Below are 27,775 nucleotides of genomic sequence, written 5' to 3'. Positions count from 1 at the left end.
CTGGAGTTCAGTAAGACTGATGATATCGAGGAAGGTGGCCTTCTAGTACAGGTGCTCACAGGACTGGCTGGTTCGAGTTCAAGGACCTGCAGGCTGCCTGTTCCCCAGACAGATGCTGAGGCAGCAACATCATGGAGCAGTGCAGGTAAACTCTCAACAATACTCTGTATGATCCTTATTAGAACTGTCACAATGTCTGAGTAGTTACAAAACGGAAGAGGAGATACAACATAGAAATGATGAAAAATATATGAAGTTATGAGAGGTATAAAACCAGCAAGTAAACTAATTTCCACATATGCCATCTCTCTGTGCTACCAAATAGTTTGTTATGGTCTCTTCACTACAACCTTAAATAAGGTGGGAGAGTTTAATGTTGGTGCTGGGTTACACTTCATTCATTACATTCAACCAAAACACTAAAAATCATTCACTTTTATTAATAGCCATGTGTTAATTTCACACAGTTGAAATACATCCACAGTATGATCCATGGTTAAATACACATCAAAAGTACAGAAAAGATATTCATTTTTCTGATATAATGATGTGGGGGTTCTGATTTTTATGGCTTACAAAACAAAGCCTAGGAAACACTTAGTAAATATGATATACACTAATTACATGCCTTTTCCAGGAAGGGATTCTAATACATCTCTGGGTTATCACAGAAGCTGTCTTTGTTTCAACATTGTTATGTAATATTCATGACTTGTGTTTATAAAGATCCATCAATATTGTAGTGAACTTTGTGTTCTTACAAATCAAATGATATAACTATTGAAAATTTAGAACCAACTTTTGTCTTACTTTAAGACATGGAAAGATTCCGTGATCACTTACATCATGGCAACCTACAGGGATATTTCACATCAATGACAAACACCTCTACTTAGATGGTCATTGTCCATTTTACATTATGGTATCCTTCATCTTCTAATGGAGGATAGAAATGGTTGCAACACAATATAAAAAGGCTAATCTTTGAAGCATAAACCATCAGAAACCTATGTTTGCATACACACTAGAAGCGAAGCATAGTATGGATTATCTGAGTTGTATCACATTCATTTTCAAATAACCTCAAATCACATCATTATAAACAAGCATACATTGCTAATCACTAACTTTCTAACAATCAATCTTCTTCTCACGATCCATGCTAATATATCCATTTTCTGTGAGTTCTAACTATGGAGTACTCCCTACAGTAATTCTCCTTCAGAGAAACTTCAGAAAAGAAGTATTGATGAAATACTTTCTAATATGCAGTCTCTTATGTTTCTTTACATTTGATTTTGATTAAATACTTTTCTACATATTTGTTACATCATCTCCATAGGTTTTTTGTATTCAACTCTCATGTTTTCTGATGTATGTTTAGGACAAACCTCTTCCATCATTTGTTCTGTTACTAGGGTCTCTCTCCAGTGTGTGCTCTCAGCTGTTTAGTGAGATGACCACTCTGACTAAAGGCTTCGCCACATTCTGTACATTTATAAGGTTTCTCTCCAGTATGAACTCGCAGATATGAAGTGAGAATTGATTTCTGATTAAAGGCTTTGCCACATTCTGTACATTTATATGGTTTCTCCCTAGTATGGATTTGATGATATGCAGTTAAAGTTGAACTTCAAGTATAAGGCTTGGCCACACTCGAACAATGACTAAGATCTCTCTGCAGTATGAATTCGCTGATGTTGAGTAAGCCGTGAGCAACAGATAAAGACTTTGTCACATTCTTTACATTTATAACGTTTCTCTGCAGTATGAATTCGCTGATGATGAGTAACAGTTGAGCTCCGGTTAAAGGCTTTGCCACATTCTGTACATTTATAAGGTTTCTCTCCAGTATGAACTCGCAGATGTGTAGTGAGAATTGATTTCCGATTAAAGGCTTTGCCACATTCTGTACATTTATATGGTCTCTCCCCAGTATGAATTCGCTGATGTCTAGTAAGAGCAGAATTGTTCATAAAGGTCTTGCCACATTCTGCACACTTATAAAGCTTCTCCCCCTTATGAATTCGGTGATGTTTACTAAGATTTGAACTCGTAATAAAGGCTTTGCCACATTCTGTGCATTGATAAGGTCTCTCCCCAGTATGAATGTGCTGATGTCGAATAAGATGTGAGCGACAGATAAAGGCTTTGTCACATTCTTTACATTTAAAAGGTTTCTGTCCGGTATGAATTCGCTGATGATGAGTAAGAGTTGAGCTCCGATTAAAGGCTTTGCCACATTCTGTACATTTATAAGGTTTCTCTCCAGTATGAACTCGCAGATGTGTAGTGAGAATTGATTTCCGATTAAAGGCTTTGCCACATTCTGTACATTTATACGGTCTGTCCCCAGTGTGAGTTCGCTGATGTTTAGTAAGAGCAGAACTGTTAATAAAGGTCTTGCCACATTCTGTACATTTATAACATGTCTCCCCCATGTGAATTCGGTGATGTTTACTAAGATTTGAACTCGTAATAAAGGCTTTGCCACATTCTGTACATTTATAACGTTTCTCTCCAGTGTGAGTAATCTGATGTTGAGTAAGAAGTGAGTGACGGAGAAATGTTTTGCCACATTCTGTACATTTGAAAGGTTGTCTTCCTATACGAACTTTCCTATGTCGCCTTAGATTGGATGAGTTACTAAAGGCTTTCCCACGTATCTGACACTTATTTTCTTTCTGTGGATTCTGAATAGTATGCTGTTGAACAAGTTCTGATGACTGATTGGAAGCTTTACCATATTCACTACAATTATAAGTCTTCTCTCCAGTATGAATACTCTTATTCAATGAAAGACCTGATATCTGATAAAAGGAATTTCTACATTTATTACTGTTAGAATCCCTGTGTGAAGATTCAGGTCCCTGATGTTTCATAAGGTTTGGGTCTCCCTCAACCTTACCTCCAGTTTCATTGCTTGAATACCTTCTCACTCCATCATGAATACTCTTGTAATTGTTCAGGCTGGAGCTCTTATTTAAGGCCTGACTCATTTTATTACACGTGGAAAGTTGTTCTGTATTAGCCGTATCATGATCTGTATTGAACAATGATGGTTGGATTACATCTCTTCCATTATCATCAACATTATACATCTTGGAATGGAGAGAAAATGTCTTTTGCTGGAAGAATAATGAATTCCTGCTCACAGATCCCTCAAATTCGGTAAATTTTGAGTTTTGCCCCTTATTTTTAAATTTCAGATGTTCAGACATGCTTGAATGTATGTTTAATTGAGGCCTACGTTCAGAATTGTTTGAATGAGTATTTGCAGTAGAGACTAAATTACTTTCCGAATATTGCACGTTTCCTTTCAGAGAACATGTATGTTTCAAAAGATGATGTAAATCTTGTCTTAAACACTTACACTTCTCAGCAGATATTGAAGACTGAAATTGGTGTTTTTCCCAATTTGACTCATGCTGCTCCTTTCTTTTTGCATTACTGTTAGCATTATGTGTAACTGTCTCAATTTCTTTATGTCCATATAAACATCTTCTTTGTCTTTCATATGCCCTTGTACATTCCCAGTGTTTTGTTAAATTAAAGTTTCTGAGGTGAAATCTTTCATATATTCCTAGGTTTGCTTTTGGAAACAAATCTTCTACCTTGAGTTTCTTTGGCATCAAATCCTGGGTGTCTTGTGGAGACATAGCTGAAAGATACCAAATACAAGTAATTCTGCCTACTATTCTTTGTAAATATCCTTAAAGATTTAGAAAAAATTGATGAACCCTTCACTAGTTTAAAAATAAAATAGAGACAGAAGGATCAAGATGCCAGAGGATCTCTCTCCACAAACACATCAAGAATACATTGGAAATGGAACACTTCTCACAGAGCCCAGCTGGACACTAGCAGAGGCCCTTGGAAATCTAAAAGGACAAGATACATTCCTGCTGAGCCAGGGAGGACAAGAGAAAGAAGAAGGAAAAGGAAGAGGAGATGAAGTGGGATGGGACCTGCAACCCTGGGGGGAGATGAAAGTGAGGAGAGGTCTCCACATCTGGGGAAGCCCCTCGCCAGGGAGCTCAGTTGGGACAGAAGGCGAGCCTCATTCTCTGTGAGAAAAGAACATGGCAACCAGAGTGTGGGAACAGGACAGAGTGTGACCTGTACACAGGGTACTGACCCCAGTCTTGCCCACCCAGCCGGAGAGGATGTCCACCACTGCAGACAAGGGCTGGGTGCTGGAATGTGGGGTGTGGATGGCAGACCGAGGCAGAGGACCGAGGTGGGCAGTGAGGAGACATCCTGAGGGGACGGGAGTGAGGGAGGAGCTCTGTAAACGGGATGCTTGTGGAGGAAGCCTGAAGCACCCCAGAGCAGAGCACAAACATCCGGACAACCTCACCCACCAAGGTGCAGGTACAGGAAGGATGGCAAACTAGGTGCCTGTAGCCTTGAAAACAGAGACTACAAACAGAAAACTGGACAAAATGAGATGGCAAAGAAATGTGTGACAGAGGGAGAAGCATGCTAAAACCCACAGGAACCACGAAACAAAGAGGAGATAGGCAATCTAATGATTACTTCTTGCTTTTAGTCCTCTTAAGTAGAGACATCAAACATTTTCAGAAATCCTAGGTGCCTAATAATTCTTTAGTCCACTTCTTGTCACACATGTTTCTGAAAATGTTCTATTAGACGTTTGAATCTGAAAATAATAAATGATATTGACAGAGAACTAATCAGAAGGTGAAGACACACAGGACAATATCTGAGAAAACTGATTACAGGTAAGATAAACTTAATAAAGTACTAGTTTTTAAGAAATTAAATGAAAGAGAGACTTTGAAAATATACTTGAAACACTGGGAATTCTACTCATTGCTCTGTGGAGACCTAAATGGGAAGGAAATCAATAGAATGGGAAAGACTAGAGATCTCTTCAAGAAAATTAGAGATACCAAGGGATCATTTTATGCAAAGATGGGCACAATAAAGGACAGAAATGGTATGGACCTAACAGAAGCAGAAGGTCTTAACAAAAGGTGTCAGGAATACACGGAAGAGCTAAACAAAATAGATCTTAATGACCATGATAACCAGGATGGTGTGATCATTCACCTAGAGGCAGACTTCCTGGGGTCTGAAATCAAGTGGGCCTAAGGAAGCATCACTACCAGTGGAACTAGCGGAGGGGATGGAATTCCAGCTGAGCTATTTCAAATCTTAAAGATGATGCTGTGAAAGTGCTGTACTCAATATGCCAGCAAATTTGGAAAACTCATCAGTGGCCACAGGATTGGAAAAGGTCAGGTTTTATTCTAATCTCAAAGAAAGGCAATGCCAAAAAATGTTAAAATTACCACACAATTGCACTCATTTCACACACTAGCAAAGTAAGGCTCAAAATTCTCCAAGCAAGGCTAACAGAACGTGAACTGAGAACTTTCAGACGTTCAAGCTGGATTTAGAAAAGGCAGAGGAACCAGAGAACAAATTGTCAGCATCCCTTGGATCACTGAAAAAGCAAGAGAGTTCCAGGAAAACATCTGCTTTGGCTTTATTGACTACGCCAATGCCTTAGACTGTGTGGATCACAACAAACTGTGGAAAATTCTTCAAGAGATGGGGATACCAGACCACCTTACCTGCTTCCTGACAAATCTGTATGCAGGTCAAGAAAAGAGAGTTAGAACCGGACATGGAACAATGGACTGGTTCCAAATTGGGAAAGGATTATGTCAAGACTGTATACAGTCACCCTGCTTATTTAACTTATATGCAGAGTACATCATGTAGGAGCCCTTGGTCGATCCCTGGGTTGGGAAGATTCCCTGGAGAAGGGAAAGGCTACCCATTCCAGTATTCTGGCCTAGACAATTCCATGGATGGTATAGTCAGTGGGGCTGCAAAGAGTCAGACACGACTGAGCAACTTTCACTTTCACTTTTCACATTTCATCATGCTAAATGGCGGGCTGGAAGAAGGATAAGCTGGAATCAAGATGCAGGGAGAAATATCAACAACGTCAGATATACAGATGACACCATCCAAATGGCAGAAAGCAAAGAGAAACTGAGGAGTCCCTTGATGATACTGAAAGAGGCAAGTGAAAAGCTGGCTTCAACTCAACATTGAAAAAACCAAGATCATGGCATCCAGTCCCATCACTTCCTGGCCAATAGTTGCAGAAACAATGGAAACAGTGATAGACTTTATTTTTTTGGGCTCCAAAAATACTGCAGATTGTGACTGCAGCCATGAAATTAAAAGATGCTTGCTCCTTAGAAGGAAAACTATGAGCAACCTAGGCGGCATATTAAAAAGTAGAGACGTTACTTTGCCAACAAATGTTAGTCTAGTCAAAGCTATGGTTTTTCCAGTAGTCATGTATGGATGTGAGAGTTGGACCATAAAGAAAGTTAAGTCCCCAAAACCTGATGCTTTTGAACTGAGGTGCTGGAGAAGACTCTGAGTCCCTTGGACTGCAAGGAGATCACATTACTACATCCTTAAGGAAACCAGTCCTTAACATTCATTGGAAGGACTGATGCTGAGGCTCCAATAATTAGGCCGCCTCATGCAAAGAACTGACTCACTGGATAAGACCCTGATGCTGGGAAAAATTGAGGGCAGGAGAAGGGGATGACAGAGGATGAGATGGTTGGATGGCATCATGGACTTGATGGACATGAGTCTGAGCAGCCTCCAGGAGTGTGTTGGTGACGGAGAGAGAAGTTGGTGATGTGCTGCAGTCAATGGCGTTGCAAAGAATGGGACACAACTGAGAGACTGAATGAACTGACTGACAGGTGTAATTGACTCTTTTTGGTGTACAGTAGTACAAAATTATAAAACAGCTGTATTCCAATCAGAACTTTAAAAAAAGATTTCTTTATATAATCTAGATATTCTTATGGTTTGAATCAACCATTAATAATATGGGTGGAAAATGTGCTAAGCTTTTATGCCAATTTATTTTAAAATTCTATGAAGTAATTGAATATATTAAAGTAGTTTAGCATTTTAGAATTGGGCCAAATACACTTAAGATATTTAATATGAAATCATATAAGGATAAGAGAAACTTGGAATAAACCTGAGATGGGCATTCTTTCATTTTTGGGAGGTTTTGCTTTCTGCACTGAAAAAAGTACTTGAGTTTGAAATTAATTTAGAAGGTCCTATCTCTAGCTCCCAGTGAATAGGAAATGAGAAAACAAAAACCTGTCCCCAGTATTCCTAAAAGTTTAGCAGTTTGTCTACCACGTCACTCACACATTTTTGTCTAGAGATAGAAAGAAACTTTAAAAGGGCTGTCATACAGTTACTCAGAAATGGACACAGTTTTTCTAGGACCCCCAAGAAACGGAAGAGCAACCAATGAATGCAGTTTGTCACAAGCCAAGAGGAGAGTTTTAGTTCACACTGTGATGGAGAAAAGTAATCACTGGAGATGAATTCATGACTGATTTAAGAGACAGAATGGGGCAGGTGATACATTTCTATGACAGCAGTGGACACAAACCCAGGTTTTCCAAAATGATTTCCACTGAGGCAGATCTTCCAAAACCACCTGACAAAGGATGAGTTCCTTGCAGCTCCGTGGGCCTCTCATCGGAGTCATCATCTCCATCTATTCATACCTACCTGGGTATATGGCTGTTGTCTCCATTCTCCTTATATTCCTGGGATCATTCAATTGCTCCAGAAAGGTGACCAGATTCAGGCCAGAGACTACAAGACCTGTTCATCAGAGAAAGGAATATTTGTGTTCTTAGAGATTTATGCGTGTCCAATCCTATATGTATTCAGGTGAGACGCAAATGCATGGGAGAATGTTAACACAGCCTAGAAAACGATTTCCCCAAATACTTTATTCAAAGCACCTACAGAATACTAACAAATACGTAACAGTCAAATCTTGAGATTTTGGTCAAGTACCACTAAGGCAAAAGTAAGTGTGTAAATGTGAAATTAAGAGAGGGTGCAACTATTTAATACCACAGAACTTATACAATTACCACTAACCTAGAATGAAGGAGGCAGAGTACATCAAGGAAGAAAACGGTTACAAGCATAACGAATCATCATGAAGCTTTTCTTTCTAAACTCAGATACTCATTTCCCCCTAGAAAGCAGAGATCTGAAACTTTTGTGGGAAGCAGAAAATTTCAGAAGAGATTCTAGAAATAAAGGAATCAAAACCCAGTGGGTAGGTAAGTGATTCCGGAAGGAAGTTATCCTCACCCAAGGAGGCCAGGTTCCCATAGTTCTCTAACATCACGTCCCTGTACAATTCCTGCTGACCGAGGTCCAGGCATTCCCACTCCTCTTGAGTGAAATCTATGGCCACATCCTGGAATGTTAACTGTCCCTGAAACACAAAGTACAGATGCCATGTGGCTGTGGGAAGACTTCCTAATGTGACCCAAGATGGAAACAGCAAGTTCAGAGGCCTGGTTTTCATTTAGGAGAGTGGCTGCTATTACACAAGAATATAATTTTTACACAGTAATATTTTCACTGTATTTTTAACCCCAAGAATAGAGGATGAGATATGATCCATGAACTACTACAGAAAGTATTATGACTAGGAAGAGGCATTATAAAATAAATATTGGCATATTTATTTTTGAGTGTTGTACTTACGTGACACAAGATAAACTATCAAAAAAAGAAAAACAGAAATATTTTTAAAAACCACATTCTGAAAAAAAAAGAAAAAAAAAAAACCCACATTCTGATCCAAACTTTCTGGAGTGGGCCCAATGTGCCACATTTTTAACAAACTTATTTGAACTACTAATGTTGAAACTTCTCACTCATGAATGACCACTTTGAACAGCTATGAAGTAGAATAGTATGGAAAGAATTCATACTTAACTTCGAACTTTAAGTGTTCCACAGATTTTACAGGTCTGATAGGATAGTAACCTTGCTGGCAAGAATCATTTTAACTATTTAGCATCTACTATATATCTTTCTGACAGTTTTTCAGAGTCTTGAATGTGCAAGAGAAATAATTTAAAATCAATAATGTTGCTGTTGTGTCTTTTGGAAAATATTTTAACAAACATTCTTTAAATAGCAGAGCTGAAATTTTACATCAGTTTATGGACTCTAGACTGTAATAAAACACAGACAAATATACAGAGACAACTCTACTGAAAGTTTACAGAAATTTCTGTATTCCTAAATATTACTAAAAGCAAGAAAATTGTTAGTCACTCAGTTGTGTCCTATTCTTTGCAACCCCAGGGACTGTAGCCTGCCAGGCTCCTCTGTCCATGGGATTCTCCAGGCAAGAATACTGGAATGGGTAGCCATTCCCTTATCCAGGGGATTTTAAAAAAGAACAAGAAAAAAATTGATATAATCCTGTTAACATGTTTATGCATGCAGAGATATACTACAATGGGACTATAGACTCAGTAATAAGAGAAAAATTGTCATGTCAATAAAATCAGGATAATTTTTAACTGATTAAAAATGTACATAAATATTTGAGAATATTATTCTAATTTTTAAAAATTTACTAGGGTGCAGACATACACAACAATATAAAATAAAGCGGAGCTCTGGTTCTGAATTTTTTAATTTCCCAAAAGTCTGTATTCCTTCCATTTAGCTATATTTTAAAACTGAACAGCTGAACATAGATTACCACTAATAGGATTCTTGTAAACATTTTGGAAAATGCAGAAATAGGATGAAACTTTGTCTGTGATGTGAGCATGGAGTGGACTGGAAATGATCAGGCCTGGGCTTGAGTGATGGAAACCCCACTCCCAACACCCAGCATATCTACTAAACACACGTGAGTACTGTCAGCGACAAACTGGCACTTGCCAAGAACATTGCCAGCAACGGAACAGCAAGGATGTTTGTCATCTGCCTCTGTGAAGAATGAACCCTATGGTGCTGCAACTGTTGATGCTCAACTTCCCCTGAGGGACTTCAGGTTGGATCCAAGCACTCTGTGCTCCAGGGAGTCTGGTGGAACTGGTCTGAAGAGAGTTAGTTATTTTCAGGAATGGATTTCATCATTCCAATCCTTGCATCTCTTCATATCTGTGTGCACTAGGCTTAGTCACTCAGTTGTATCTAACATTTTGCGACCATATGGACTGTAGCCCACCAGGCTCCTCCGTCTATGGGGATTCTCCAGGCAAGAATACCAGAGTGGGTTGCCACGCCCTCCTCCAGGGGATCTTCCGAACCTATGGATCGAACCCAGGTCTCCGGCATCGCAGGCAGATTCTTTAGGATCTGAGCCATCAGGGAAGCCCCTTCATATCTAGGAAAGCACTAAATCACTGAACAGTGACATCAGCTCCTCATGACTGGCAGAAATGCTTTTGTCAAGTTAGCACCTGACTGCACTGAACTCCAGGTTCACTAAAATCTTATACAGCGACCTTCCCCCACTGCCTCTTGGAGCAGTCTCTGAGTTATCTGAGGTGCTGTCTCCTGGGCTCCTGTTCTCATTTTGCTCTAAATAAAACTTCGCTCACTATTCTCAAGTTGTGCATCTGTCTTAGCCAACAGTGTTCATTGTTCAAAGCAAAGAGAAACCAAGATGATACAGTTTCCCCACTAACTGTGATAGTTGCGCATATCCCTCACTTTTTCTTTCCAAGACCCTTTCTTGAAGACAGAAAAAAAAAAAAAGAACTTCACAGCATGGGAATCTCACAGAAGTACCTGAACCATTGAACATCCGAAGTCATCGGGTAAGAAGTACATGGAAAAATGTATTATCACTGCCAGGTATTTTGGCAATATTATGAAAACCATGATCTCAATCTATTATGAAAAATATTAGTTTTATGCAATTTCCACTGCATATATACCTCCCATGATCTGTAACCTAATAGTACATGTAATAGTAAGTTTTTCTTGTTGAAACAGAGGATGGTCTTTGGTACTTTTTTGATTTCTGAAAATTTTCTGAGAAATTCTGGACCGCTGAGTTCATTCTATTTATAAGGGCATTTTTTCATTCCCGTTCCAAAGAACTGAATTGCATCTACATGAAAACTCATCACAGCATTTCCCTTCTTCCCTAGGATCCCAACACTGAACCACATTCCAGTGGGAATCTCAGATACCAGTGTCCCTCCGTATTCATTTTCTCACAAAGGAAGTCACTAATTCTTCCTGAGAATTCATCATGCTCTAGAGAAAGCCAGGATAGAATGAAGAAAAGGCTGTGGGAAACAAGGGAGAAGCAGTCTAAGAGCCGGTCTTAACCATTATAAGAAATAAAGGAAAAAAAGAAGATAACAACAAACCCCCCAGGGAGAAAAATTAGAATCAGAGAAGTAAAGGTTTGCAGGTTCTCAGTCCAGCCATTTAAGGAGGAAAAGCAGGCACAGCCCCAGACCTGGGACAGGACATTTACCTGAGAAGCTGCCATTTCCTTCTCTTCTTCCTCCTGCTCTGAGTCTTCCTTGGAGATATTATGTCCCAAACTCACATATATGCTGAGAAAATACCTTTAAAGGCATCCACACAGCTCTTTCACCTGCAACTGCTGCAGTGAACAAGCAGAGAAAGTTTTCTTGTTTCTCTCTCCCTTTTCCGAGCTCTTTGACTTTCTCTGTTCCTGAGCTGTAGTGGGTAATCAAGACTAAGCTGATATGCTAATCACATCCTGGGTTTGGTGCTCAGTTTCCGCACTCTATTTACAGACCACCCCGAGAGTTCTCTTCCTTTTCGCCTTAGAGACAGCAGGCCCCAGAACAATTCACAAGGGACAATGGACCCAACTTCTGGGCTACCTGACTCTGCGTCTGAGGGTTTCTGAAAGAGTGCAGGAGGCAGACCCGCTTCCAGGAGCCCTGAGCTTGAGCCCTCACCTCTGCCTGCCCCAGACCTCTGGAGCGAGGGTTGAGGGCAGAATCTTCTAGAAACAAAGAACTTCAGCCTGATTCCCTGGGGAGGGGCTCTTTCTAGGATGGATGTGGCCTGTGCCTGCACCCTTGGAGGAGGGGAGGGAAGGGGAGGGGTGAGTGGTAGGTGGGAATCACCTGGGGGCCCTGGGTTCCTGCCAGGCTTTGGTCTCAGAATTCTACCAAAGATGGCCTGAGTCCTTAGTTTGTTTTTTTGTTGTTGTTGTTACTCCCCTCTGTAACCTGGGGACACAGCTTTTCACAAAATGATTTGCACTGTGACCACCTCTCTGGAGGTGGGGGGTCTGCTACTTCAAGACCAGGAGCCTGGAGGTGTTTCCATCACAGATTTCTTTGAGACTAAACCAGGGGCAGCAGTGGACGTTGGGTTAACAGTGTGTATGGGCAGGGACAGATGCCTTTCAAAATGATGCCCTAAAAGCTATCTGATGACCAACCAAGGAAATAATGATCAGTGTTAAGTCATAAGTGAACTTACCCATAAATTAACACATGAAACAGATTCTCTGGTGGCCCAGACAGTAGAGTCCGCCTGCATGTGGAAGACCCCAGTTTGACCCCCGGGTCAGAAAGATCCCCTGGAGAAGAAAACAGCAACCCTCTCCAGTATTTTTGCCTGGAAAATCCCATGGACGGAGGAGCCTGGTGGGCTACAGTCCATGGAGTCGCAAGGAATCAGACATGGACTGAGCAACTTCACCTTCACTTTCAACACATAAAAATGCTGCCGCTCTACTTCATGTTTGTATTTCTAGGTTTTATGAATCATCTGCTACAGTTTGTTCTCTGCTCTTTTTGAAGAGTTCTATTTTCTCACGTCTTTAAAGGATAACGAAGGAAAAATTAAAAATAGGAGCATATCCATTTTTCTAATAGTATACTTTCTAAAAAACAATCACTGTGCATGCACCAGTACCAATATCTTAGATGATTTAGTTTCACAGCAGAATTGAGAGTAAGGTACAGAGATTTCCCATATACACATTTTTGCCACACGTGGACAATCTTCCTACTTATTTCCCCACCAGTGTTTACGTTTGTTACCAGTGATGAATCTACAAAGACATTAAATAATGTTTCTAGTTTCACGTTATGTTTCTCTTCTAGGGGTGTTCACTCTATGGGTCTGGGCAAATGTATGATAACTTGTGTCCATTACAACAGTTTAACACAATGATTTCATGGTCCTGAACTCAGAAGATTCATAGCCCCTCCTTGGCAACCCATGGCACCACTGACCATTTTAATCTCTTCTACATTTCCTACTAGGTTCTCAGGTGGATCTGTGATAAAGAATCCACCTGCCAATGCAGGTGACCCGAGTGATGTGGGTTCAATCCTTGGATAAGGAAGATTCCCTGGAAGAAGAAACGGACACCCACTCTAGTGTTCTTTCCTGGCAAATCTCATGGACAGAGGTACCTGGCAGGCTACAGTCCATTGGGTCCCAAAGACTCAGACACAATGGAGCACATAAGAACATTTACCTACACCAAAAGGGCATATTGTAAAAATCCTACTTCTTGTAGCATTTTCAGATGGGCTTCCTTCACAGAGTAAAATGCATGGAATGATTGTCCATGTATTTTACACCTTGAAGGCTTAATATAATAAAGCTTACTGTCTACATCTGCACTTCTAGTCCTGCTCATTAAATAGGATCATCAATAACATTTTCTAGATTCCATATATATATATATATATATGTATGTTAATACAATATTTTCACAAATATAGAGATTAGACGTGTGAACACAGTGGGAGAATGAGAGGGGGACCAATTGAGAGAATAGCCTTGACATATATTCACCACAATGTGTAACGTGGGCAGCAAGAGGGAAGCTGCTGTATAGCACAGGGAGCTCAGCTCGGTGCTCTGTGATGGCTGGAGGGGTGAGATGGAGATCATGGGAGGAAGGTTCAAGAGAGAGTGGGTATACATATACCTATGGCTGATTGATGAAGTTGTACAGCAGAATCTAACACAACATTGTAAAGCAAAACATTCCAAAAATATATATATATATACGTCTCAAAAGAAAAACAAACAGACTGATAACTCAGTGCTTAAGCATCCACCTGACAGCGTAGGGGACTCGGCCTTGATCCCTGGTCCAGGAATAATCCACATGCTCTGGGGAGACTAAGCCTGTGCTCCACAACTGCTGAGCCTGGGTGGGGCAACTTGCTCTTTTAGATGGGCAGGAGGCAAATGGAAGATGTTCACCATCGCTAAATAATACGACATGCAGAACAAAACTACAGTGATACATCACCTCATGCCAGTCAGAATAACAATCAGCAAACAGCCCATTAATAATGTCATAACGCTGAAGAGCCCTGGCGATCAGGGACCCTCCCCCACGGCTGCCGGGAGTGTGAACTAGTGCAGTCACCTGGGAGGACAGTGTGGAAGTTCCTTAAAAACGTAACCGCCTGACATTTAAGGAAATGAATTCCAAGAATAGTGGACAAAATAGATTAACTGACAAATTTATAAGATTTGCAGTTTTTAGTAAATCATCTGCAATTCTGAAACGACCAGCTGTGATCCAGCATTTCTAAATTCTTTCAGTAAATGTGTACAAACACACACACTCACATGTTCCTTTTCAGTTTCTCACTGCTAGTGCTTACGCCTTCAGACATTGATTTATTGTATTCAATGTATGTTACATAAATTACATAACATATATACTTTCATATATTTATATATTGCATTCAGTGTATGTCAAAGCCATGAGAAAACAGTTCCTTTAAGCCAATGCAAGAAACATGTGCTAAGAATTATACAGGGTAAAATTTTACAAATCTTAGTTCAGAATTTTACCATCATGGCTTGAAAACCATGGTCAAAAAATTCTACATATGTGTGTGTGCGCATTTGTAGTAAATACACTGACACACATATACCTTTTTATACGTATATAAGTACTACACATTACACATGTTGGCAATGATACAGAGAAATTGGAATCTGTATGCACTGTTAATGGAAGTGAGATTGGTATAACCACTATAGAAAAGCATATGGAGATTTCTGAAAAAAGTAAACATCAAATTCTGATATGGTTTTTTTATCCCTCTTCTAGATACATACACACAAGTATTCCAAAGAGGATCTTAAGGAGAAATCTGCACCCCCAGAAATGTTGTGGAATTGTGTGCAAACCCAAAAAGAGAGGAAGCAGGCCAACTGCTTGATATATGGATGCGTGAAGAACATTTAGCGTATTCATACTGTAGGTTATTATTTAGCTTTGAAAAAGAAATGGATCTTGTCACATGATAAAGCATGGATAAATCCTGAATACATCGTTATATTTCTGAGATGAGAGACTCACAAAGGGAAAGACACTATGTGATGTCACACGTGTGAGTAACCTAAAGTAGTCATCCTCAGAGGGAGAAAAACAAAAAAACCTGGAATGGTAGTTACCACCAGCTTGGAAAAGAAGAAAATAAGGAAGATTTGTTTAATGAGTATTCAGCTCATTTTTCAAGATGAAAAATTCCAGAGATTTGTAGCAATATATGCATGAATGATTCTGCAATTAAAAGTGGTGAACAGGCTAACTTTAAACTTATCTTTCTCTTGTAAGTAAATATGAAGCCCCAGATAGACAGAACTGTTTAGATTTTCAAAAACTTTCTTCACTAAAGGTTTCTATGATGCAAAAATATAAATTCATTAAAAAACAGGTGTAAATTTAAAATTATTTTAAATTTCTCACCAAGGCATAACAAATCATACAGTGATCATTAACCAAGAAGGCAAGTAAGTTAGATAAGTCATGAACAAAGTATGGGTAATAATTAAAACAAACCTAATGTTATTGGAAATAATATATAGGAGATTCATATTTGATTTTAACACATTATCTTAATTGTACTGGCACTGTCTCTAATATTCATGAAATATAGTCAAGTAAAAAACAAAAATGAAAGTAATTTGAATGAAAGTGAAAGTTGCTCAGTTGTGTCCCAACCTTTGCAACCCCATAGACTGTAGCCTGCTAGGCTCCTCTGTCCATGAAGTAATCATTAAAAAGCAATCAAATTAGTATGAAACTGTTAAACTCAAGAAAACTTATTGCCCCACAGTATGAATACTCAGTAAAACTATGAGCCATGACATATAGGGCCACTCAAGATAGACGGATCATGGTGAGTTCAGACAAAATATGGTACACTGGAGAAGGGAATGGCAAACGACTTCAGCATTCTTACATTAAGAACCTCTTCAATTCAGTTCAGCTGCTCAGTCATGTCCAGCTCTTTCTGGCCTCATGGACTGCAGGATGCCAGGTGTCCCTGTCCATCACCAACTCCTGGAGCCTGCTCAAACTCATGTCCATCGAGTTGGTGATGCCATCCAACCATCTTATCCTCTGTTGTCCCTCTTTCCTCCTGCCTTCACTCTTTCACAGCATCAGGGTCTTTTCCAAGGAGTCAATTCTCCCCATCAGGTGGCCAAAGTATTGGAGTTTCAGCTTCAGCATCAGTCCTTCCAATGAATATTCAGGACTGATTTCCTTTAGGATTGACTGGTTGGATCTCCTTGTATTCCAAGGGACTCTCAAGAGTCTTCTCCAACACCACAGTTCAAAAGCATCAATTCTTTGGCACTCAGCTTTCTTTATGGTCCAAATCTCATCCATAGATGACTACTGGAAAAACCATACCTTTGACTAGATGGACATCTGTCGGCAAAGTAATGTCTCTGCTTTTTAATATACTGTCTAGACTGGTCATAGATTTTCTTCCAAGGAGCAAGCGTCTTTTACTTTCATGGCTGCCGTCACCATCTGCATGAGAATTTCACGAACAATATGAACAGAACAATATGAAAAGACAGAAAGATATGACCCTGGTGGATGTCACCTACCCAGCTTGGTAGGTAGCTAATATGCTACTGGCGAAGAGAGGAGAAATAGCTCCAAAAGGAATGAAGAGGCTGAGCCAAAGCAGAAGCAACACACAGGTGTGGATTTGTCTGGTGGTGAAAGTAAAGTCCAATGCTGTAAAGAACAATATTGCATAGGAACCTGGAATGTTAGGTACATGAATTAAGGTAAATTGGAAGTGGTCAAACAGAGGATGGCAAGAGTGAACATCGACATGTTAGGAATCAGTGGACTAAAATGGACAGGAATGTGAGAATTTAAATTAGATGACTATTATATCTACTACTATGGACAAGAATCCCTTAGAAGAAATAGAGTAACTCTTATAGTCAACAAAGAGATATTCCCAAACCATATGACAAACAATGACTTCATCCATGATCCTTGGAACTCTCACCTGAATCATCTGTTCTATGCATTCACACCAAGCTGGCTTTTATCTCCATTTCCCTTACAGCCCAGGGATCCTTCTTTTGCTCCAATAAGGTGACCAAGTCTGGCTTAGACACCACAAAACCTATTTGTTACAAAGAGCAGCATCAGTTTTCCAGGAGAATCACTGGTTTTGTGCTCTTGTGAGAAGAGCAGAGTTACAGCAAAAAGTGAAGAACTAAAAAGCATCTTGATGAAACTGAATGAGGAGAGTGAGTGAAAAAGTTGGCTTAAAAGTCAACATTCAGAAAACTAAGATCATGGCATATGGTCTCATCACTTCATGGAAAATAGATGGGAAAACAATGTAAACAGTGGCTGACTTTATTTTTGGGGCTCCAAAATCACTGCAGATGGTGATTGCACCCATGAAATTAAAAGATGCTTACTCCTTGGAAGGAAAGTTATGAGCAAATTAAACAGCATATTAAAAAGCAGAGACATTACTTTGCCAACAAGGTCCGTCCAGTCAAAGCTATGGTTTTTCCAGTAGTCATGTACAGATGTGAAGGATGGACTATAAAGAAAGCTGAGCACAGAAGAATTGATGCTTTCAAACTGTGGTGTTGGAGAAGACTCTTGAGAGTCCCTTGGACTGCAAGGAGATCCAACTAGTCCATCCTAAAGGAGATCAGTCCTGGGTGTTCATTGGAAGGACTGATGTTAAAGCTGAAATTCCAATATTTTGGCCACCTGATGCGAAGAGCTGACTCACTGGAAAAGACCCTGATGTTGGGAAAGATTGAAGGCAGGAGGAGAAGGGGATGACAGAGGATGAGATGGTTGGATGGCATCACCGACTCAATGGACATGAGTTTGGGTAAACTCTGGGAGTTGGTGATGGACAGGGAGGCCTGGCGGGCTGTGGTTCATGGGGTCGCAAGGAGTCAGACACGACTGAGAGCCTGAACTGAACTGAACTGGCGTTATACTATAATATGACTGTTACACAGCAGTATTTTCTACCATATTCCTAACCCAAGAAAGATGAGAAATGACCCACAAACCATTTCAGAAACTATTCTGATCTGGAAAAGAAATGATAAAATAATCAGAACAACATTGGCATATTTATTTTTAAGTGTTGTATTTGTATGACACAGGATGAATTGTCTATCAAGGAAACAGGTAATATTTTTAAAAAGCATACTCTGACCCAAGAGTTCTTGAGTGGGAGAAATGTGCCATTTATTTTAACAACCTTATTTTTTTTCTTAGTGTTTTAACAAACTTCTTTTAACTAGTGATGTTCAAAATTCTGCTCCATGAATGACCGTTTTGAATAGTAACGAAATACAATAGTAAGGTAAGCATTTGTACTTACTTTTGAACTTCAAGTGTTTTACAAATTTTACAGTTCTAATATGATAGCATCCTCAGTAGCAACAATCATTTTAACTATTTAGTATATACTATATATCTTTCTGAGAATTTCTACAGAGTCTTGGATGTGCAACGGAAATAATTTAAAATGGATTATGTTGTTGTTTCACCTCTTTGCAAATATTTAGTAAACACTCTTTAAACAGCTTAAATTTACTTCACTTTATGTACTCTAAACTTTAACTAATAATACACAGACAAATACATAGGGATAACTCTAAAGAAAGTTCATAGAAGTTTCTCTAACTGTGAAGAATACAAAATGCAAGAAAAATAATTGACCAAATCATATGAACATTTTCATGCATACATATATTAAAATGGAACTATATATTCATTTCATAAAATAAACAATCTAAGGCCATGGAAAATATGTAAGAACAATATTCAAAGGTTAGAATAAATAAAAATATTTCTGAAATGATGATGGCTTTCATATAAACCCTAGGTTTCTGCCTGCACACACAGATGCACACATAAACACACTTAAGGGAAAAGCAACTTCCATAAGTAACAGATCTTTTGGAAGAAACGTTTTTAATCCACCTTTTTTTTAAAACTCAGGTGTATATTAGCATTTATGCTAAAACAAACATTTACAAATTGTGCATGAATGTGTGCTAAGTCACATCAATCATGTCCAACTCTTTGTGACCCCATGAACTGTAGCCATCCAGGCTCCTCTGTCCATGGGGTTTCCCAGGCAAAAATACTGGAGGGGTTACCATTTCTTTCTCCAGGGGACCTTCCAAACCCAGGGACCTTCCAAACCCGGGGATCAAACCCAGGTCTCCTGCACTGGCAGGTGGATTCTTTACCACTGAACCACCTGGGTTCACTGAAAACAATTTTTCGTCTTTGGTAACAATGATCAAAAACACAATATAAGAAATAGTCAACATTTTATTAGCAAATATACCATGACACCTATTTACAACACATTTCCAGACCTATATGAAGAAACTGTAAACCTTTACTGAAGCACATCAAGTCTGAAAATCACAAGTTGTACTTGGAACATGTGGTGACATAAAGACTTCAGTGACTGCAAATTCAGAACAGTTCAAACTCAAAACAAACATGGGTATTTCAAATATAAGTCTCAGCTGTATCTAGGAGAGCCAACATAATTTTGAATTTAAAAAAGGAAAAACCTAAATAGAGGGAAACTACAGATTTCTGTAATTGTGTAATTACAATCTGTAAATGTGTAATTCTGCCAAATTACAGATGAAGTTATCACTGTATAGACTAGTAACACTTCAAAATAAATGAAGCAAAATAGCTACAAGGTAGCCAAAGAAGCTCACCTAAAGAGACATTATTTTGAACCATAAAATAGAAGGTAAACACAACAAAATATTTTTTAATAATGCAACAGGTGAGGTATTCCAAGGTAACAACAAAAATCAGAGGGAAAAAAAAAATCAAAGGGCATAAAGGAAAGATTTAGGTTTCAGAGTTGTGTAATAAAGAATTTAGGGACTTGGTGGTGGTCCAGTAGTGACAAATCTGCCTGTCAATGCAGGGGATACGGGTTCCATCCCTGGTCAGGGAAGGTCCCAATGCCTCGGAGCAACTAAGCTAGTGTGCCACAACTACTGAAGTCCACCTGCTCCAGAGCCTGCCAGTTACTGAGACAACGACTGAACCCGTGCCTTAGAGGCAGAGCTCCACAACAAGATAGTAGCCCCTCCTCATCAAAACAGAGAAAGCCCAAGTGCATCAGCAAAATCCCAGCAGAGCCAAAACTAAATAAATACTAAAATTTGAAAAAAAAAAAAAAAGAACTTGGCAGGCTTTGGTCCCCAGGTTGTGAAAGTCTGTTAACTACTCTCGGAATTTAAGTTTTTTCACTCTTGGAATTTCCTTAGTGACTGCAGTGGCTTTATTACTCTCCATGGGCCCTCATAATTTATGCTAACAACATGGCTTAGGTGGGCCCCTAGTTTAATAATGGGATGACTCAGGTTGTGCGGCTGGTCATTTCACAGACCAACGAAGTGACTAGAGGTATGGGGCTTTGAGCCAGGTGGGCTTATTAGCTCAACCTCTAAGGAGGGAAGAATGCTGGAGCTGTTATCAACCACGCCTATGTAGCTAAACCCCACTAAAAACTCGGGACTTAAAAGCTTGAGTGAGCTTCTTTGGCTGGAAATACTGTTTTCTGTCACACCGATATGCCAGGAGGGAAATGGGTCCCTTGGGATGATGACTATGGGTCAGTTCAAACAAACCCGTTCAGAAGTTAAGAAGCTTATCAAGTCCAAAGAAACAGCATTTCAGGAAAGAGAGACAGAACAAACAAAAGGACTATGCCTCTTACCTCGGAACGAGTCATTTCTGACTCCTCGCTTTTCTCTTCCTCTGGGCTTCCTTCGCAGGTAAGATCAGTCTTGGGAAGTGGCCCCTCAATGTTGAAAATAGCCTGTTCAATACTTAGAGAAACACACCGAGGACCCTGTAACACAGCCCCACACAGAGGGAGGATCTCAACAGGTACAAAACACAATCCTCTACGGCCACCGACACAGCAGGGAGTCTGGAACACAGAATCAAACGAGGTGTTTCCAGTTTTATTCTTCTCTGCGGAACTCGCGGCCCTCCCTGTGAAAACCACACGTTCTAGGCTGACCCTCCCCTTCAAACCATAGGCGAGACCCTGACCAAACTCCATACACAATAGAGCCTCCTTCACCTCTTCGTGGATCAGGGACCTAGGGGTTGGGCAATACAGGACGTTAAGGAGCGGTCTCTACAAGTTAGAAGGCAGAACTGCCAGAGAAGGACATGGACTCTAGAACCATGTTAACAGGAGGCGGACGTGGGCCCCAGGGACCCGGCAGCTAAGCTAACGGACTTCAGAACTTCTCACGGCGATGCGAGGACACACTGGGGACGGGGAAATGGGGACGGTAGTTTGAACGTCCACAGAGACCCCGAAACCCACGTGTGAAGGACAACAGGCTGTGGGACTACGAAATCCAGGTTGTAAACAAACTCACCAGAACTCTCTGTCGCTCAGTTAAACTCAATTCCGGGTCTGCAGGATACTGCGCACGCGCGGGCGGAAAATCCGGTACAGAGGAAGGTGAGCGCGCTACGCCGCGGCCAATGAGAAGCGACGTAAGGGGAGAGGGTGGGACGAGGGCGAAATCGCAGGTACGAAGGGGCGGAATCAGTGGGGGCGGAGCCTTGCCTTCCCTCACTCCTGCCCCTGTCCGTTTTGGGTCTGTTGTTTCTTCTGTCCAAGTGTGCTTCGTTTCTCTGCCTTTTGATGCCTTAATCTCTTTGATTTCTTCTGGAGCAGAGCTGCTTCCTGCCTGTTCTAAGTTAGGGTTTCACACAACTTAAGGCAAAATAGAAGAATTTTGAGAGCTGCCTCCATGGGAAGCCAAGATGTTTTCAGCAAGTTGAAAAACGGGGAAAATTCAGAAGCCATTTTTGTGAGTGTGTGAAGATGGGTGTCTCCTCAGTGACGAAAAGTAGAATATAATCACTCAGATGATCCGTTGGGAGGAAGCCTCAGTAATTGTAACCAGAGACCTGCTTACAACAGGGCAGCTGGCTTTTCTCTTAGGAAGTGAGTCCAGAAAGAAAGAGGGAGACTGGAACCCACATTGTAACGTAACCACAGAAATGGCATACCGTTACTCCTGCCAGAATCTGTTGATACACAGATTGCCTTTGTTGATTGTTGCTGCTGCTGAAGCAACTAATTGCCCTGCTTCTTCCAGGACTGAACAAGTTTCCAAGAAGCAGGACTTTTTGTGCTAAAACTGGGCACGAAACTAGGCAAATGGGGCGGGTGGATCACATCGACTGCTCTGCATTGAGCTTCCCAAACACCCTCCCCCACTGTTGGCTTTCTTTCCTAACCTCCTCTTCTTTACCCAGTCCTTGAAAGGATAATCGGGAGAAGAGCTAACACAAGACAGGAAAAACAGTGAGAGGCCCACAGACAATTGTATCCCAAGAGAGTACACTTTTCTCTTTAAATGTGAGGTTAGCAACTTCCCTGGTAGTCCAGTGGTTAAGACACTGTGCTTCCACTGCAGGTTATGTGGGTTCAATCCCTGGTGGGGGAGCTACGACCTCAGAGTTGAAGATTTAATCATTTCTTACACAGAAAGCATTAATCATTAGAATATAAAGGAAAATGTATGTCAAGTTAATACATTACTTATTAAAGAAAACGTGTTTAGGAACTTCCCTGGCAGTCCAATGGTTAAGACCTCACCTTCCGATGCAGAATTGCGGTTCCTTCCCTAGCCGGGGAACTAAGGTCCCTCATGCTTTGGGGTGTGATCAGAAAAAATGAAAAGAAAATAGTTTCTTAAGTATCTGTGAGTGCGGACAAATTCTAAGTAGAGGATATTGATCCTGATTTTCATGATAAAAGTATCAGTAGGTCAAATCTCACGGTTCCCTGCTGGAACCTCTGGTTCTGAATATGACTTTGGTCACTAAGAACTAGGAGAATATTCTCTAGGGAGTTGGCACTAAGGTGTACCTACTGTTGCAGACTACAGTGGAAATTATGCGGGAATTTCTATCAGACATTGAACCCTAACTGTATAAACAGGGGGGTATTTGCCTCAAGATACTTTTTGAGAAGTTCTACAACTTTTCAGACAATGAGGTATGAAAATTTCACCTTTGTAAAATGACAGATGGAGAAATTCTTGAAAATCCCTCTCAGGTGCTTTGGCTCCATTTCTTTACTCATAATCTAAATGGAGGCACAGTTCAGTGGTCTCAAGAATAGGAAATAACTCGGTTTTGGTTGAAACACTTCTCATGGATACAAACTATACAAGCAGACACATGAAATTCCCTTCCCTTGTTAGACCTCAGTATTCACTACTGCTTCCATGTGAGTCCCTTTCTGTCTCCAGGGACCAAACGGAATAGAACCTTCCTCAAGCATTTCAATAGTACCTTTGGAGTTGATCGGTACAAAATTTTAATTGTTGTTTTATCATTAGCAACTGAGCAATAAAGATTTTTACAAATGTTCTCAGTTCCCCAAGCCTGTCTCACATCGCAGCTACAGGTGAAAAGATAATTGCAGTTCTGAGGGGACGTGAGGTCACAGGATCACAAACCCATATCTAGGGGTCTGGGTGCCTCCCTCCCTGTCATAGGAGCAGCTTGCCATGACCAGCTCCCTGAACCCACTATCCGGGCTATGTGAGGACATCAAGTGAGTATTTTCTGTTTCAGCCTGTGGGCAAGAATCTGCAAGAAACAGGTGCTTCGGGGAGTCTGGGTTGGTCACCATACAGAAAAAAGGAAGTCTTCTGCGTCAAAGTAATCCAGGGCCAAAGCAACACAGGAAGGAGGAGTAATTCAAAAATTAAATGGAGCTATTGAAGAGAGATTGCTGCTGCTGCTGCTGCTGCATCGCTTCAGTCGTGTCCGACTTTGTGCGACCCCATAGACAGAAGCCCGCCAGGCTCCGCTGTCCCTGGGATTCTCCAGGCAAGAACACTGTAGTGGGTTGCCATTTCCTTCTCCAATGCATGAAAGTGAAAAGTGAAAGTGAAGTCGCGCAGTCGTGTCCGACTCTTCGCGACCCCACGGACTGCAGCCTACCAGGCTCTTCTGTCGATGGAATTTTCCAGGCAAGAGTACTGGAGTGGGCTGCCATTGCCTTCTCCTGAAGAGAGATTAGGTGCTACCAGATGTCAGTTCCCAATGCCTCCTAATGTATCTTAGTGTAATTCTTTTTGAAAAATATTTATTTATTTGGCTGCACTGGATCTTACTTGTGGCATATGGGATCTAGTTCCCTGACCAGGGGTCAAACCTAGGCACCTCCCCCCAACCCCGACCCCCACCCCACCCCTGCCCTCACCGCAGCTAGCATTGAGAGCGAGGTGTCTTAGTCACTGGACCACCATGGAAATCACAGTGTAATTTTTGTGACAGTGATTGTTATTGTAGAATCCAAGCGATATGAAGCCTGATGTTTAATGTAACTAATGACTGAAATTGCAGAGATATATGTGAAATCATGGAATACCTTACAGAAATCATACATTTTTAGGGTTACTATATGTGTGCCAATAGCACCTCCATGATTAATAAAAATAAATCTATAGGAATGATCTTTTATGCAAACAGTGTATACAGTTGACAATTTTGTGCTTAGTCCATCAGTAGTGTCTGACTCTTTGCAATGCCACGGACTGTAGCCAGCCCGGCTCATCTATCCATGGAAGTCTCCAGGCAAGAATAGTGGAGTGGGTAGCCATTTCCTTCTCCAAGGGATCTTTCCGACCAAGGGATGGAACCCTGGTCTCCCGCATTGTAGGCAGGTTCTCTACCATCTGAGCTACCAGGAAGCAGTAGAAATACCTTCTCTAACTCTGGAATTTATAAAGTGCTTAACAAAGACATTGTTTCCTACTGAAAACATCCATAGTTGGCTGATTTGGGTCAGACCATTTTCCAAAAGTAACTTCAGAAATGGGTTTCAGATGGCAGCTATCAGGCATAAAAGCATAGTGTGTCATATTCTCTGATTTGAAAATATTCTCAAAATTTATAGTTATATAACTTCATTTTACAAAATAAAAATCACTTTTTAAAAATGTCATTTTCTTTAAATGTGATATATTAATGTTCAGAAATCTTGACTTCACTTAATACTTTTAATGTCACATTAATTAACAGATCAGTTTATGATTTGGAATTAGTCGTGTTTCTTTTGTATGTCACACCAGTTTATCACACATTGTTGTTTCTAAGTATCATAGTTTAGGTTGTAGTCTTCCATGACTGGTAGATATTTATTCAATTCCTGTCAAAAAACCAATTAGTATTTCTGTCACCAAGCAAGTAAAGAGCTTAAGCGTGTATTTGAAAAAATTTGTCAAAAATTTTTAAAAATATTTTAAAATTTTATTTTTTAATTGATTTACAGAACTTTATTCTGTCAAGCCTCAACATGAATCAGCCATAGGTATACACATATCTCCTCTCTCTTGAACATTCCTCCCATCTCCTTCCCCCATTGCACCCCTGTAAGTTGACACAGAGCCCCTATTTGAGTTTCCTGAGACATTCAGCAAATTCCCACTGGCTACCTATTTTACATGTGGCAATGTAAGTTTCCGTGTTCTCTCTCCATATAGCTCACCCTCTCCTCCCCTCTCCCCATGTCCATAAGTCTATTCTCTGTATCTGTTTCTCCATTGCTGCCCTGCAAATAAATTCTTTCATACCATCTTCCTAGATTCCGTATATATGTTAGTATATGGCATTTATTTCTCTCTCTGACATACTTCACTCTGTATAATTTATATAGTTTTTAATTTATATATAAATTATACATACTTATACATATATAATTTATATGTTTATATAATTATATAGCTTTTAATAAAAAATAAAATTTGTCATAGAAATGTGAAAGTGGCTCAGTCATGTCTGACATTTTGCAACCCCATGGACGATACAGTCCATGAAATTCTCCAGGCCAGAATACTGGAGGGGGTAGCCTTTCCCTTCTCCAAGGGATCTTCCCAAGCCAGGAATCGAACCGGATTCTCCTGCATTGCAGGCTGATTCTTTATGAACTGAGCTATCACGGAAGTCTGCCATAGAGCAGGTCTCTAAATTAGACTACAATCGGGGCGTCCCTGGTGGTTCAGACAGTAAAGAATCTACCTGAGATGCAGGAGACCCATATTCAATCTCTGGGTCAGGAAGATCCCCTGGAGTAGGAAATGGCAACCCATTCCAGTATTCTTGCCTGGAGAATTCCATGGACAGGAACCTGGCGGGCTACAGTCCATGGAGTCACAAAGAGTTGGACATGACTGGACATGACTGAACATGACTGAATGGCTAATACTTTCTACTTCTTTCAGTGTATCTACATTTTATTAGATGCATAAAATTTATCTATACTCCCTATTGACTTAATAGTAACTATTTGAAGATAAACAGAAACTTGTTACCCAAATAAAATGTTTAGAAATGCTATCAAACTTATAATTAAATGACAAGGCATGGAAACATATATGTATACATATATCTTTTATTTTAAAACATAACTACTTTTGTAAAATATGTTAATATCATTGTGATTAAATACAATTATTTTATAAATCAAGTAAAGTTCACAATAAAGGACAGAAACGGTATGGACCTAACAGAAGCAGAAGATATTAAGAGGTGGCAAGAATACACAGAAGAACAATACAAAAAAGATTTTAATGACCCAGATAACCATGATGGTGTTATCACTCACCTAGAGCCAGACATCCTGGAGTGCAACGTCAAGGGAGCCTTACTAAGCATCACTTACAAACAAAGCTAGTGGAGGTGATGGAATTCTAGCTGAGCTATTTCAAATCCTAAAAGATGATGCTGTTAAAATGCTGCACTCAATGTGCCAGCAAATTTGGAAAACTCAGCCCTGGCCACAGGACTGGAAAATATCAGTTTTGATTCCAATCTCAAAGAAAGGCAATGCCAAAGAATGGTCAAACTGAAGCACAGTTGTTGCACTCATCTCACACGCTAGCAAAGTAGTGCTCAAAATTCTCCAAGCCAGGCTTCAATAGTATGTGAACCAAGAACTTCCAGATGTTCAAGCTGGATTTAGAAAAGGCAAAGGAACCGAAGATCAATTTGCCAATATCCCTTGGATCATAGGAAAAGAAAGACAGTTCCATAAAAACATCTACTTCTGCTTCATTGACTACATTAAAGCCTTTGTGTGGATCACAAGAAACTGTGGAAAATTCTTAAAGAGATGGGAAAGCCAGACCACCTTAGCTGTCTCCTGAAAAATCAGTATGCAGGTCAAGAAGCAACAGTTAGAGATGGAGATGGAACAACAGACTGGTTCCAAATTTCGAAAGGAGTACATCGAGGCTGTTTGTTCTCACATTGCTTATTTAACTTAAATGCAGAGTACATCATGCGAAATGCTCAGCTAGATGAAACACAAACTGGAATCAAAGATTCCTGGGGGAAATATCAATAACCTCAGATATGCAGATGACACCACCCTTAGGGCAGAAAGTAAAGGGGAACTAAAAGAGTCTCTTGATGAAAGTGAAAGGGGAGAGTGAAAAAGCTGGCTTCAAACTCAACATTCAATAAATGAAGATCACGAAACCCAGCCCCATCACTTCATGGTAAATAGATGGAGAAACAATG

The 27,775-nt window shown here is 40.2% G+C and overlaps 2 protein-coding genes across 2 annotated transcripts in view; both read right to left on the bottom strand.

The window, feature by feature from the left end:
• Nucleotides 1-420: 420 nt before the first annotated feature.
• The window catches only part of LOC145515106 (uncharacterized), a 40,516-nt gene continuing 13,161 nt past the window's right edge, over nt 421-27,775 (bottom strand). The window contains exons 6-7 of the mRNA XM_081514694.1: nt 1,682-2,601; nt 421-1,596 (exon numbers count right to left, since the gene is read on the bottom strand). Coding sequence (XP_081370820.1) covers nt 1,415-1,596; nt 1,682-2,601 — 1,102 coding nt within the window. The 3' untranslated portion in view covers nt 421-1,414. The remainder of the gene's footprint in view (nt 1,597-1,681; nt 2,602-27,775) is intronic.
• On the bottom strand, nt 7,075-21,642 carry LOC145515176 (KRAB domain-containing protein 5-like). The gene is made up of 4 exons (XM_081514944.1): nt 21,601-21,642; nt 20,922-21,137; nt 8,206-8,332; nt 7,075-7,701 (listed from the first exon to the last, which is right to left on the bottom strand). The coding sequence occupies exons 2-4, from the start codon at nt 20,934-20,936 to the stop codon at nt 7,592-7,594; spliced, it is 252 nt and encodes an 83-aa protein (XP_081371070.1). The 5' UTR covers nt 20,937-21,137; nt 21,601-21,642; the 3' UTR covers nt 7,075-7,591.

The sequence above is a fragment of the Giraffa tippelskirchi genome, chromosome 7 (assembly GCF_054371585.1).
Source record: "Giraffa tippelskirchi isolate mGirTip1 chromosome 7, T2T-mGirTip1v1.2.pri, whole genome shotgun sequence".
Lineage (NCBI taxonomy): Eukaryota > Metazoa > Chordata > Mammalia > Artiodactyla > Giraffidae > Giraffa > Giraffa tippelskirchi.
The sequence above is the reverse complement of the archived record's forward strand: the minus strand, read 5'-3'. Positions and strand labels throughout refer to the sequence as shown.

Bases quoted from the DNA above. Each gene is read 5' to 3' on its own strand.
- LOC145515176 (XM_081514944.1), bottom strand. The intron at 7,702-8,205 runs GTGAGGATAACT...TCTGATGAACAG, and splicing joins TGGGAACCTGGCCTCCTTGG to GTCTTGTAGTCTCTGGCCTG.